This window comes from Silurus meridionalis, chromosome 3, assembly GCF_014805685.1.
Source record: "Silurus meridionalis isolate SWU-2019-XX chromosome 3, ASM1480568v1, whole genome shotgun sequence".
NCBI classification, from domain to species: Eukaryota; Metazoa; Chordata; class Actinopteri; order Siluriformes; family Siluridae; genus Silurus; species Silurus meridionalis.
Genome location: NC_060886.1, coordinates 18,352,192 through 18,365,734, shown reverse-complemented (window position 1 = coordinate 18,365,734; position 13,543 = coordinate 18,352,192). Strand labels below are relative to the sequence as shown.

Here is a 13,543-nt window from a genome sequence, read left to right as displayed (position 1 = left end):
ACCATCAAAATGTGCTAGAAACAACTGAGGAAGATCAACATTGTTTATAAAGTAGATTTTTGACATCATATCATAAGTCTTAGGCTTAATGGTTTGGCTATGCTAAAATTACCCCTAGATGTGAATGTGTGTGTGTGTGTGTGTGTGTGTGTGTGTGTGTGTGTGACAGACTGTGGGGAATTCTCCAAGCTTGTGCTGGAGTTTGGCTCGAGATCCACTGCAAGCTCTGACCAGGATAAACTAAGGATGAATTAACGTGGAACTGTAAAGCTAATACAATAATGAAATTCTGTGGCTTTTCATCTGGGAACGAAATCAAATGTACTGTAAATGCAGCTGCATACAATCAGGAGATGCCACCTATTAGTAAGTTCTTGTCAAATATTTTGCCTCATAAATGAACTATCTGCTTGGCTTCTACAGTGTGTCCTTATATAGAGCATATGATCACTGGCGCAAGTTTGCTCGGACACTTGTTGAGCTATGGCATTAAGTGAGAACTGACCCCCCTTCCGCTCTACCCCTCCCGGCGCGCGCACGAGGAGGGTTTGGGAATTTTACAAGCGGCCCTGGAATGCGAACGTGCACGCGCCCACGCGCCCGCCCCTGGCCGTGTTGCACGCGCGCCGCACACGTGCACGAGCGGCGGAAGCGGCGGCGGAGTTGCGACAGGTCTAAAGGGTTTTTCTTTTAAGGAGGGAGAAAGACAGGAGTGTGGAGGAAGGAATAGAGATGGCGGGGAAGAAATGGCAAGGTTGAACGCGTGTGGTACACCGGGAACGCCGGGGGAAAGGCACCGGCACTCCGAAACAAAGGTAAGAGAGTGTGTGAGGCCCGTGGAAGAATCTTTTTGGAAATTTTCTGACTTGCCGTTTCCTTCTCGACTCCCCAAAAACTTCCCACAAGCTGAGGAAGAGATTCCCACTGAAACTTTGTGTTAGAAGGCCATTGTTTGCCGGGTTTAACTTTCAGTCGTGGATGTGTGTTATATTGAGCTCTAACTCAAGTGTGTATGTGTCCAGATAAACACACTTTATTAAAGCAGATAACACAGTAACACAAGGGAATGGTGTAGTGATAGTAAAACTGGTGCAGTAAGTTGAGGTTCATCATGAACAGGGGAACTTATTTGACGTGAATGTCGCTAGCATTGCTACCCTACACGACTGTATATAACAATAGAGCAGAAAAGCTAGGAGTTAGCACACAAGTTATGTGACACTGTTCCTCCATCTACAGGGAATTTGCCTCTTTATTTTTTCCCAGAGTTCCGCCGCCTGCTCCGCCGGAGAAACTCACGACTTGCTTTCGTTCGAGTTGGATAAAACACATCAGCTACAAATACAAAAAATCTGGATACTTCTTCAGCTCACGAGGGAATAACAAAAAAAAGAAATATGATCAAAACCGAGGGCAAAGGAGAGAGGACTCTGAGGAGCGCGTCTCCTCACCGAAACGCATACAAGGCGGATTTCCACGCCATCAAGTGCTCCTTTGATGGAACCAAACCCGACATCCCGTCCAAATCCTGTGCTAATGGGTCCTCCAGTGAACCCCGTGAGGACATAGCCAGGGGACGGAACTTTGGCAACCGGGTCAATAAGATCAAAAACATTTTCCTCCAGCTGGACGGTCAGCAACAGCAGGAGAACCAGGATGCAAAAGCCACCATAAAGCCTGATGTGCCTAACTCCATACCAACGAAATTCCCACTTAGTAGCACACAGGTAACCAGCCCGACGAGCTCGGATCCTCCAAGTGACAAGACCCCGAAAGGCGAGGACCCTGAAATCGATAAAGCAGCCTTGGCGGAGAAGTTTTCTGTGACTAGGAAACTATTTGAGAGCGGTATAAAGGAACAGATTACAGTAGAGAGGCAGGCCCCAGGCAGGGCCTCTGGACGTCTCTCCCAGGGTAATAATGTGTGTGAAGAAAAGAGAGCAAGCAGGAAACCTGTGGGGTCGTCTGAAAACAGCAACAGCGTTATTAAAACGGATCGCAGCCCAGCATCACCAGAAAGCAAGGATTCTGAGGACACAAATCAGGTCAATCGATTATTAAATGCAGGACCAATTTCGAGAAGACTGGAGAATTTCATGGCAGATAGTGATCACGAGGAATCTGCAAGAACACCAGCTAAAGCATCAGAGAAGGCGTGTAGCACCGCAGAACATACAGGACCAGTGTCTCCTGGACGAGACACCGTTTACAAACCTGCTTCTCCTTTTAATGACCACTTTCAGAAACCAACTTCTCCCAATAATCATTCCAAACCAGTTCACTCTCCAACTTCACCAACTAGTGACTTAGGATCAAAGTCTAGTTCATCAGTCTTTCAAACATCATCCAAGCCCACCTTTCCAACCACAAAAGTCAGTGAGGAAACCTGCATCCCTGCTTCCAGACATTCGTCCTCATCAGCTGAAGGTTTTAATGAATCTTGTACAGGCACTGAAGAACCCAAAACTACCACTGTTTCTCCAAGAGATCAAACGACTTCAGCTTCTGTCGGCAGTTTTTACAACAGAGTCAAAGGACCAGAGGTGGCTAAAAGTGAGTCCATTAGTTCTCAAAGTTCGTTTGGAGACTCAGTACCTCCTCGCTCCCCACAGAACTTGGATCCTACTGGAGCAGCAGTGGTCCGTGCAGAGCTAGTCAGGGTCCAGAATGAATCATCCGAAAGCGAGGAGATCGAGGACGACTGCGTGTTCGAAGAGCTGAAACTCAAAAGGGACCTCAGTCCTGATGCACTGAGAGCAGGTCTAGCTTCAAGTCCATCATCCAAAAATGACCTTCAAAAGGCCAGAGAGGTCAAGCAGCAGGAAAAGGCCGTTACTCACTCGCTGGAGAGACAACAGTGGGAACAGAGAGCGGAGCTGGAGAAGAAGGAGAGTGAGGAACTGTGTGAAGAAGAGGAGGAGGAGGAAGAGGAAGAGAGTGAACAAGATGATCAGGATGAATCTGGAAATACTTCACCGGTGTTCTATAGCTTCGAAAATGCAGCATTTGTGGATGATAAGGAAACAGGAGCTGCTCAGAAGGAAGAGCAGGAGGATGAAGTAGATGATGAGGATTATGAGGAGTATGATGAAATTTCAGGTCTCTCTGAGGATGAAGACTGTTCACCCAGGAGGAAGATACGCTTCTCTTGCTCACCAATACGGGTAAGCAAGAACGTTTGTCTTTAAATCTAACAAAATGAAAACTGGAAATGCTTAAGTGACGTTTGTTCAGATTGAGCGAGATGAGATGATATTATGATAAATTGCACTTTTTGAACAATACGTTTTTCTAAAGTCTTGAATTTGATACAAATTTGAATCAAATTCATGAATTTGGAATTTTAAGAATGTTAAATGATTGACCTTTTTTTTCTTCTAAAATAGAATTTTAACAAAGTGATTTAATTAAATGTAAGGACTACTGTTTTCCTGGGAGTACATTGTGTATAAAAAATTTCTCACGTCTCCTTGCTATTTATTTTCTTGCCCTCCCCCTAAATTTAGTTCTCTTCTATCGTCTGATATGGAAATTTGTCAGTGTCTATTATGCATGATTGACAGAATGCCTGTTGGCTGGTGTATTAGGATGAAGTGGAATCATAAGATTATTGTTCGTTGATTACTGGATTTGTCAGTATGTTCATTCTCGTTCACTTTGAACTTATTGTGCACATCAACATACCGACATATTCAGAGTAAAGTACATGGCGGATTCACTCCACCACACCTCCTGTTTAATAAAGGCCCAGCATTGTACTTCTCCTCTCCTGGTGGAATTTTCCTGTATGTTTCTCTGTTACAACTGAACAGCTCTGTTCTTGCTCACATTCCATGGCTGTGCAAGAATGTTTTTTTTCACGCTTTGGCTGTTAATGATCAACTCTGGTTTTCTGTTTGTTTGTCCTTCGACGGAAGTAGAAATTTCTAAAGGCAGTAGTAGGCATGTGATGCCAAACTACAAGCAGATACCTGCACCTGGATCAGGCATTCCACACTACAAACAGGCGTGGTTGGAGTGTTTGTGTGTCTCTTTGTGCTGTGTGTGTATAGTAATATATGTCAGTGCCTCACACATTATCTCTTCGTCTCATCTTCAGTACGACAGAAGTATGAAAAACACTGTTCTCTGTGCGCCCGGCTGTAAACCGGTTGCGTGTGGGAGTAGACAGTGTTTTACTGTAGTTTGTACTTTGGTTATGATGTAGGTGATGAGTTCCTGTTCTGGACATTAGTTATTTTACTGTATTTTACTGTGAGGGATATGAAAGTATTACAAAGTGACATATCTTTGCAGTTTTGAGTTCTTAAGTCTGATTGGTCAGAAGGTTGATTTAATTTTCTTAATTAAACAGTACTATTGACACTAATGTCAGTCGTCATTGAAATCTCAAGCTGTAATGACATTGTTTATTGAGCGTTGATGGAATGAGCCTATAGTGTCCGTGTCCTATTTTGTATACAATAAATAAATACAATATTGTATTTATTTGTAACAATTATTCAATTACATTCCTACTACTGTTTGTGAAACCTGCTGCTGCTGTAATGCAATATTTTCTCTCAAGGAATCTATAAAGTATATAGTTTTTGCATTATTTGGTTTCTTAGTAACAAGACAGTATGAGTTTTTGGGTCTTTTTGAGTGAGGAAGGAAAATGTAACGATAAATAAATTTTAAATGTGGTTTAAAGTCATTACCATTTGTCCAGGAAGTTTTTTTTATTCTGATGCACTTCGAGGCGGTTGTATAATAAATTTGTTTAAAGCACTGTTTGGCGAACAGTAGGTTGATGCTTCAGTGTTTTCCTCACAGGTATCATGAAAGGGGTCAGAGGTTGCCCTGCGGTTATTTAAACCTGCCTGCGATGAAGTGTTTAGGATATGATTGTGTGTTAACAGGGTGGGGTTTCAGGTTTTCTGCTTTTCACTCCATAATGAACATCTTAGACCTCTCATTACACAGCTAATGAAACTCCGCTCAACTGCACTCAATTTGTTCTTGTTTTGATATTGTGAAACCGGGAGAGTTCTTGTCTCAACATGCGAGAGCTGTGTTTTGTGCATCATGCAGGTCTGATGGACTTTATACACTGTTATCATCGGTTATTTTTGCTCTGATCCATTTTAGTGGCATTTGAGTGCAGACTGAAAAGTCAAACGCTAGAATAAAGCAAAGTGCTATCTGAGCAGATACACATAAGTAGCCTGGGATAATGTTTAGTCATACATTAAAATATCTTTTTTGGCAAAATCAGTGTGGAGGCTGAAAGTCCAGAAGGCCCAGATAATGTTAATCTTTAATCTCTCAACGGCTCTGGTGTTGGCCAGACAGCTAAGCTAGAGAGTACTGTTCTCCTAACGTATTAATCATTCTAGGAATTTTACTAAAAAGGCCATTATAGTCATATTTGGAATACTATCATGGCACTACAGGCTGAAGCAGAATAGCAAAAATGCAGGTTTTTAGTGCTCAAGGAGCATGCCTAAGACCTCAACAGTGCCTCAAAGCAGAACAGAGACAGACCTTGAGGCGAGGCTTTTTGAATGCCTTAAAAAATTAAGATGTACTTGGCAAATGCACATTTCAGCAACAACAAGCCAGCAGTAATTATTTGATTCATTTTCAATAAATCTTTATTTGTATTGTGCTTTTAACAATGAACACTGTCTCAAAGCAGCTTTACACAGATAATGTGGTGATAAAGAATGAATAAGTGTAAGTTTGTCCCTGATGAACAAGCCAGGTTCAGATATCTCCAAATATGCATTTTCTCCACTCCACCTACAATTTGCTCAATTGTTTTGCTTACAGTGAATTACAAAACCAGCACATTGATCTTCTCTCTGTCATTTATATGCTCCAAACATTGTGTTCACCCATGTAGAGGAAACCTGGTTTACTGGAAGATCAGTTAATTTTGCTTCTATTATTACCTCTTTGAACAATCTGAGACTGTGTGGAGATGTGTGGAGTGCAGAACCGGGACGGGAATACAGATGTCACTGTTAAATAGAGTTGAATGAGTTTAATTGTTAGGTTGGATCAGGTAGAACATGGTTGTGCATGTTGAAGGCCTGTTGTTTCAAAACTAAAGCATAATATAAGATTCTAAAGTGCGACTCGATGTGATTAGCAATGTGGTTTCTACTGATGATATTTACACATTTAAATGATCACTTTCTATTCCAGGACCAACACACCAGAGAAAGAGGACTTAAATCCTAGAGAGATAGGAAAAAGGTGTTGTGTCTGAGGATTTAGAGACTGTCAGGAAGGAGCGAGTCTATTTGATGTGCTTTGTGGTGCCGGATGTGTGAGAGTGTTAGTGATGCACCACTCCCTTTAAAAATATAGTTATATCGAGTGTGTGTGTGTATGTATTTAATAAAACAAGGTGGTGCATGTTTTTATAGGAAAATACAATACAGATGATTGTTTTCAACCAAATCCCTGCTAGACCTTTCCATGATGGGGAAAAAACTTTTATTCATAATGCTGATACTGGAGAATCCTTACAAAAATGTAAAAAAAAATTAACATTCACTGTAAGGGCCTGTTTTAGGAATCAATATAGGGGATTTTTGTGGCTTTCTGGCACTACAGAGGGGGTGACTGCACAACTCACAACTCGAATTGCGAGAAAAAGAATCACTCCAAATTAGGCAAACTATGGCGGAAACAGGCTTCAAATTAATCTTCTCCTCACCTCTCAGTGTTTCCTCCCCATTCCTCCATTTTTCATTCTCCAGTGTCTTCGGTGTTCTCTGTCCAGAGGGCTTCAGAGTTTAGTGGGTGGTGCGTCAGTAATAATGGTTCGCATTGCTCCATTTGCCTGTACTTGGATACGCCCTGGTATAGTGTAACTCAAATCCAAGTAGGACATGAGTTGCTCTTTCACATTAGATAGCTGCTGATAAGACACATGAATTCCATCATTTTGTCTATTTCTGTCCTGCAGTAGGGTTGCTGTCTTTAAATCATCTCTGTTACTGACAGCTGAGTGAGTGGCGTTTGAGTTGCTTCTCTCTCTCTCTCTCTCTCTCTCTCTCTCTCTCTCTCTCTCTCTCTCTCTCTCTCTCAGCACTAGCCAAATTTGAAAACTGCTCATATTCCTTTACATGACTAATCTTCATATGTCTGATAAGGTTGGTGGTGGTAATGTTTTGGGTGTTTCCCACCTTGTGCCGTTTCTTGGTACACATGTTGAAGATTGGTAATGTATTGTCTTTTTCACACACCTTCTAGAACTGCTAGACCGGTGAAGCCGTTTTGGCAGTGTGTGAAAAATTTGTCTCAAGTTTTGCATCATCTGATCGCCCTTTTTAGAGACCACCGATCAAACTTCCCAAATCGATTATCGGCGGATTATGATTAATCAGAGCACCTTAAAACAATAGTCTGTGCATTAATATAAGTCTGTGATTTGTCATATTCATATAACAATACTGCCAGAGCTGTGTTTATACAAAAATATTCAATATTCTTTTCAGTCACAGTCAACAATTCAACATGAATGCTGTGGTACAAGATTTTACCATTCAGTACCTGATACTTATCTCATACTGACTTACTGTAAACAGACATACTGTCTGCAAACTGTCTGTTGCTGAAAAGAAAAGAGATGTCAGAGCGATGTTTTTGCTTCCAAGTAAAGATAACATTTTTTTATTTTTATGAAACAGTTTACGGGCTTCATCGATCATTGAAAATGATAATTTTTTTTAACATGGTTCTTGCGATTAAGAAACGTACAACGCAAACCATTCGGATCATAATGAAAGTGTCATGTAAGATCATTTGTGTCCTGTGTCCACAAGTGTGATCCAACGTTTCATTGCTGAGTCCTGAGTTATTGTTAATATACATCCTCTGGATATTCTAGCAGTACCGCTATACTGTATAACACTCTTGCAGTTCTGTTGGATCTCTTATTTTTGTTGTTTATTTTGCTGTGATCCATATCTGAGATCACCTGTGTACTTTTTTCAAAACCTAGACATGCAGAGAGACACAATGCCAGCCAGCTCAACAAACCTCATTCAGTTTATACAAGTAGCATGTATAATTATCAAGACAAAGGGTATGTGTAAAGTGCATTTTTTTTCTTTAGAGCAAATTGTGTGCATGAATGGATTGTGTTTTTAATTCAGCAGCATTTTAATAAAAACTTAAAAAACAAAAGTGTTTTATTCTGGCTCTGCCAGTTGAGGGAATGTATTTTCTGGTTGTCCATCTTTTAGTGTTTCTTGCAAGAGTGGTTGAACGCTTATATGGAATTATCATCATAACCAGATTATCTGATTAGACTGTGGAATTGATCCAAACAGGATCACTGTTGCAACAATGTTCAAATGACTTCACCATTTAAAAAAAAAAAAGTTTTCTTCCTGTTTGCAGTATATTTCAAGGGTATTTCAAGGACACAAATAAGTAACACGAAGAACTAGACTTGGCAGAAGTGGTGTCTCGTCAACGCCGTTGGCATCAAGTTCTGCTTGTTTACCAGAGTTAATGCTAGTTGTAATAGGCATGAATGAACTTTTATTAGTATTAATAGTTGCGTTTGAAAGCATAGTAAGGTGGATGTGCGTTTTTTTCAGTATCTCACACAGTGAGTACAACCCTCACATTTCAGCAACCATTTTATTATATCTTAAGGAAGGGACTATCTTGAAGATAGTCCCTGACTATCTTCAAACAACGACTGAAAACCTACCTCTTCCTGAAATACCTAAATTAGCACTTTCCAAGTTTGTAGAATTCGAGTTATATTTATATTAAGTTTGTAATCTTGCGTACCAGTGTAGATTTATTCATTACTAGAGACTCAAAGCACTTTTGTACGTCGCTCTGGATAAGGGCGTCTGCTAAATGCCACAAATGTAAATGTTAAGGGACAATACTATAGAAATGAAACTTTGATATATAGTAGTCAATGTGTTGCTTTATTATTAGTACAGATTTACTGTCCTCTAAAAATGACAGCTATTTATTGTCTAAAATAGCTGGCAACAAGAGTGAGTACACCCGAAGTGATAACAGTTGTTCATCATGTAACCATGCAAAGCCACAGGTCCTATGTGAAGGTGGAGAACCACCGTGTCTAACATCCAGCAGCTCCGTGATGTCATTATGAAGGTGTGAAAGAGGATCCCAGCAACAACCTGTGCAGTTTTGGTGAATTCCATACTCAGGAGGATTAAGGCAGTACGAAATAATGATGCTCACACAAACTGCCAACATTGACACTTTGGACACAGTTCTGGACCGTTCACTTTAAGCCAGCTTCTGCACCCGACGCACAGCATGAAGACTCAACTTCTTGGTTCGACCCTTGTGAGGCCAAGTGGATCTCCTCTTGGAAAACCTCTGTATGAACCTGGCCACTGTACTGTAAGTCGGTTTCAGGGTGTTACCGATCTTCTTATAGCATCGGCCATCTTTGTTTAGAGCAACAATTTTAATTCTCAAATCCTCTGAGAGTCTTTGCCATGAGGTGCCATGTTGATCATCCAGTGGTCAGTATGAGATAATTGTACTCAAAGCACCACATTTTAACTGCTCTAATAACAGATTCACACATTTGTATGGTTCTGTCGAACAGACACAAACATGAATATGATGAATAGGACATGTGGCTTTACATGGATACATGACATACAGCTGTTATGATTTAGGGTGTACTCACTTTTGTTGCCATCTGTTTTAACAATAATGACTACGTTTAGTTATTTTCAGAGGGACAGTAAATCTGTACTGCTGTACACGCTGCACATTGACTACTCTAAAATATATCCAAGTTTAATTTTTTATATTGCCCCTTGAGAAGATATAATACAATGGTTGCTGAAATGGGAGATATTGTTAGATATATATATTCTTTTTAAGGCCAAAATGGCAGAACTACACCTGAGCTGTTCTTAATTCTTCCCACTCTATTGAATTATGGAAATTTGCTAGGCCCAGCTTGGACGGACACACACACACACACACACACACACACACACTGTGTGTATATATATATATATGTGTGTGTGTGTGTGTGTGTGTGTGTGTGTGTGTGTGTGTGTGTGTGTAAAGGCGTTGTCACAGTAGGTGAACCCAGCCAAGAATACACCTCTGAATATGTCTTCCGGCCTGGAGGCAGACTAACAGAAATTTAGACCTGCTGATCAGGAATGAGGTGGCGGTGTTAGTGATTGAGTGCCAACACGCACGAGTTGCAGTAGAACAGACACACACAGTGGTTTGTCCGGTACTTAGCTCGGCTTTTGTGATTCCTTCTGCCATCTTTTTTTCATCTGTAGAATACTTGAATTTTTCACCTATGTCATTTTCCAAATTTCTATTTATCCCTGCCTCTACCCTTTCTTGAGAGAGAGAGAGAGAGAGAGAGAGAGAGAGAGAGAGAGAGAGAGAAGGGGGACAGAAGCGTGGGCACTTGTTCAGACTGTTCCACTTCCAGTGTGGTTCACTTATGTTGTCTTTTCCATTTCCTTATCTCTGTTTCATCCTGTGGAATGTTGCTTAGCTCTCATCTCTTGCCTTGTCTCTCTCTCTCTCTCTTCTCCTCTCCCCCCTAGTTTCTGGGTTTGGCCCAAACACCTGGACTAGTGGCACAGGGGGGGGTGTCAGTGTGAATACCAATTCGTTTCTATTTATTCTCCTTTTTGCTGTTTGACTTCTCGCTTCTGTTTTGAATGCACTTGACTCTGGAGCAAGATAGTGGAAGGGACACTTCATACATGTTTCCAACAAGCTTTCTTAACCATCAGAGAAACTGAATGCTCCCAGAATGAACCTAAGCGAGAGCTACGCAATGCTCAATGTGTTTGTGTTGCTTGATGCTGTGAATGACATTTAATGTATAGTTTTATTGTGACCTGCAACTGAGCACCACTCATGACTCACAAAGCACAAATTCATCTCTTAAGTCTTGCCAGAAGCAGCGTGCCACATATCTAGCATTCTCCCATGAAGATTTTGTTTCACTGCTTACATATAAAAGGAAACATTACAGGAGTGTTCCTTAATTCTAGTCATGCTGCACCATCTTTGATATAAAATATGCTTTTGGAAATTATGGGTTAGTCATTCTTCAAAATACCTGCATTTGGCCAATCAGCTATGAAAAATATGGTAAGTTCTGGCTCCACTTGATCATGGTTTTTAAAAGAAAATGCCCATTCTGCAGCAAACCTTTTTTTTTTTTTTTTATTTTTTTTTTATTAAAGCTCATGCTAAGTTCATTCTATTATCATTCTTGTCGCAAGCAAGAGTTTTGGAATCTTGTCCACATGCAAAACCTGTTAAGTCACATCTGGCTTTTGAGCTCCTGATGCATATATGTAAAATAGACTTTACAAACTCATTTTCTCCTAATCAGAATTTATAATCACACACAAGGAATTTGGTTTAAGCTGTCAGTGACTCTCAAAGTACAGACATAAATAAAAACTATACATTCAGCTTGGACTATACAAGACAATACAGACAATGTGAGACGATTATAGGCAGTATGAGTAATTTGGGCAATTGTCGGTGCTCTCCATGTAGGGATAAAATGAGATGTAAACCATTAAGGTTGAAGGCTAACACATGCTTCCTCTGAGTCAACCACCTTATCTTTTCAAACTGCCGCTCATTCTGAGTCGCAGGGCAGCTGAACACTCGGGGGGGAACTGCCTTGCATACACAGATCACAGAGGCACATGATTGATGAGTTTTGTTTTGATTGACAGAGACAGAGGAATGACACCTCTTCTACCCACAGAGTATAGCCAATGATGCTCACGGATGGCTCTGGCGTTGTAAAGATTCAAACTTGTGACCTCCTGACTAAAAACAAAGTTCTTAAATTTAGCAGAGAGAATCGGTAGTCAAGAACTGGATGATAGAAACGTACTAGGAACGGATCCCTTTGTGGCTGTGCATGTCTGCTTTATAGATGCAGGATGGCTTTTATGGAAATTGTTCTTTCTGCAAAAAGAAATTAATCTACTGACCGCAACCATGAGCTTAATTTTACGTCTCTGCCTTGAACAGGCCAAGGCGGTCATTTGTCGTTTTTGAAGAATCAGCGATAGGGATTTGGTGCCTGCAGGAAGTCTGAATAAGCGCCTGTTTTAAAAGATGCAGCGATAGGCTCCATGCACTTTTGCAAAAGAAGGGTTGCCAACAAGTCAAGTTATTAAATTAGTAAAAACTACATTTCCACGGAACAGTCAAGTATGCAACTGAAATGTGTTTAAAGTAATGACTGCTAAAACAGTGACATTCTGTCAGTGGGGTGTGTGTGTGTGAGTGTAGCAAAATAACATCAAATGGAAAAGTGTTTCAGGGCTCAGCAGTGGAATGAGCAAGATAAGGGTGGAGGACACACACAGGAAACTGACCAGACATTACAACTAACCAGAATACAGTTAATTTTAAAGTATTGTCTAATCTATTTAGTTCTTGTGCTTTAAAGCTACAATTCTATAGACCCAGGTAGAATTATCAGAAGAATAAACACAGTCCTGTAGCTGCTTCTTTAAACCATAAAACATTTTGTTGTATAGATGCTGTAATGTTTAATTCCACATACAATATACAGTTTTGTGTTTGTCTCCCAGGCTTTCTTTTTTAGGGTGATGATGTGGCTGTGTACATTGTAAACATGACATTGTAGAGTCCTGGGCTCACATTTATCAATTATACTGTATGTGCCTACATTTGCCACTCTTAATAAAGGTTTGTGTAAATATTTGGATAAGAGCTGGAAAGGCTGATTTTCCCTTGTACTCATGTGCACATGTTGATCAGTATTGATACGGTTAATCATTGTATGTTGAGACATTGCAGATCAGTCACTTATCTCTCCTTAATGTGTCAGTATTAAGACATTTCAGCACTGACAAAACTTCTACATTTATTGGAATGGCACAGGATCTTTTATCTTCTGCGTTACTGCAGGCTCTAAAGTGTTGCATAGAGTTAAAACATAATGCCATGGCAAACTGAACGCACTTAAAAGCCAATTTTGTCCTCCAAAAAATATTTTGACCCGTCTCTAAACATCCCCCATTCTATGCTTGGAATAAACTCTTCCAGTAATATCACTTTGCACTGGCTTGGCTTACATCATACAGGGTTATTTAAAAAGAATGAACCGATTTTATTGTGCAATATTTTATTAAGGAAAAGTAATACAAAACTCCAGCCAAGTCACAAGTATTATACTTATAATCAACTTCTATTTCCTGCCTGACGATGCTTGAGAACCGAAGCAATGCATCATAATATCGGTTCATTATTTTTGAATAACCCTATATTTTATACAGCAACGTTTCTTCTTGATGAGATAAAATTGATTGATCGATCAATCTTCTTACTTAAAAGTTACACACTCAGGGGCTAAACACTGCTGGAATTTCATTATTTCTGATTACTGTAAATCTTCATACCAGCCATTTCAGATCGAGCCACTCGAATTCGGGGTTTCCCACTCATCATTTCATTCCCAAATAGTAGCCTTTTCTAGAAGCAGGATTTCATGCAG

The 13,543-nt window shown here is 40.3% G+C and overlaps 1 protein-coding gene across 4 annotated transcripts in view; it reads left to right on the top strand.

Annotated features, from left to right (window-relative positions):
* The first annotated feature begins 621 nt into the window (after positions 1–621).
* The window catches only part of ppp1r9ala (protein phosphatase 1 regulatory subunit 9A-like A), a 30,135-nt gene continuing 17,213 nt past the window's right edge, over positions 622–13,543 (top strand). For 3 of the 4 annotated variants that reach the window (XM_046844832.1, XM_046844831.1, XM_046844829.1), the window contains exons 1-2: positions 622–815; positions 1,267–3,164. In XM_046844832.1, the coding sequence (XP_046700788.1) occupies positions 1,398–3,164 (1,767 nt within the window). In that variant the 5' untranslated portion in view covers positions 622–815; positions 1,267–1,397. Of the gene's footprint in view, positions 816–1,239; positions 3,165–13,543 lie in introns of all 4 variants that reach the window. The other variant, XM_046844830.1, reaches the window with a different exon arrangement.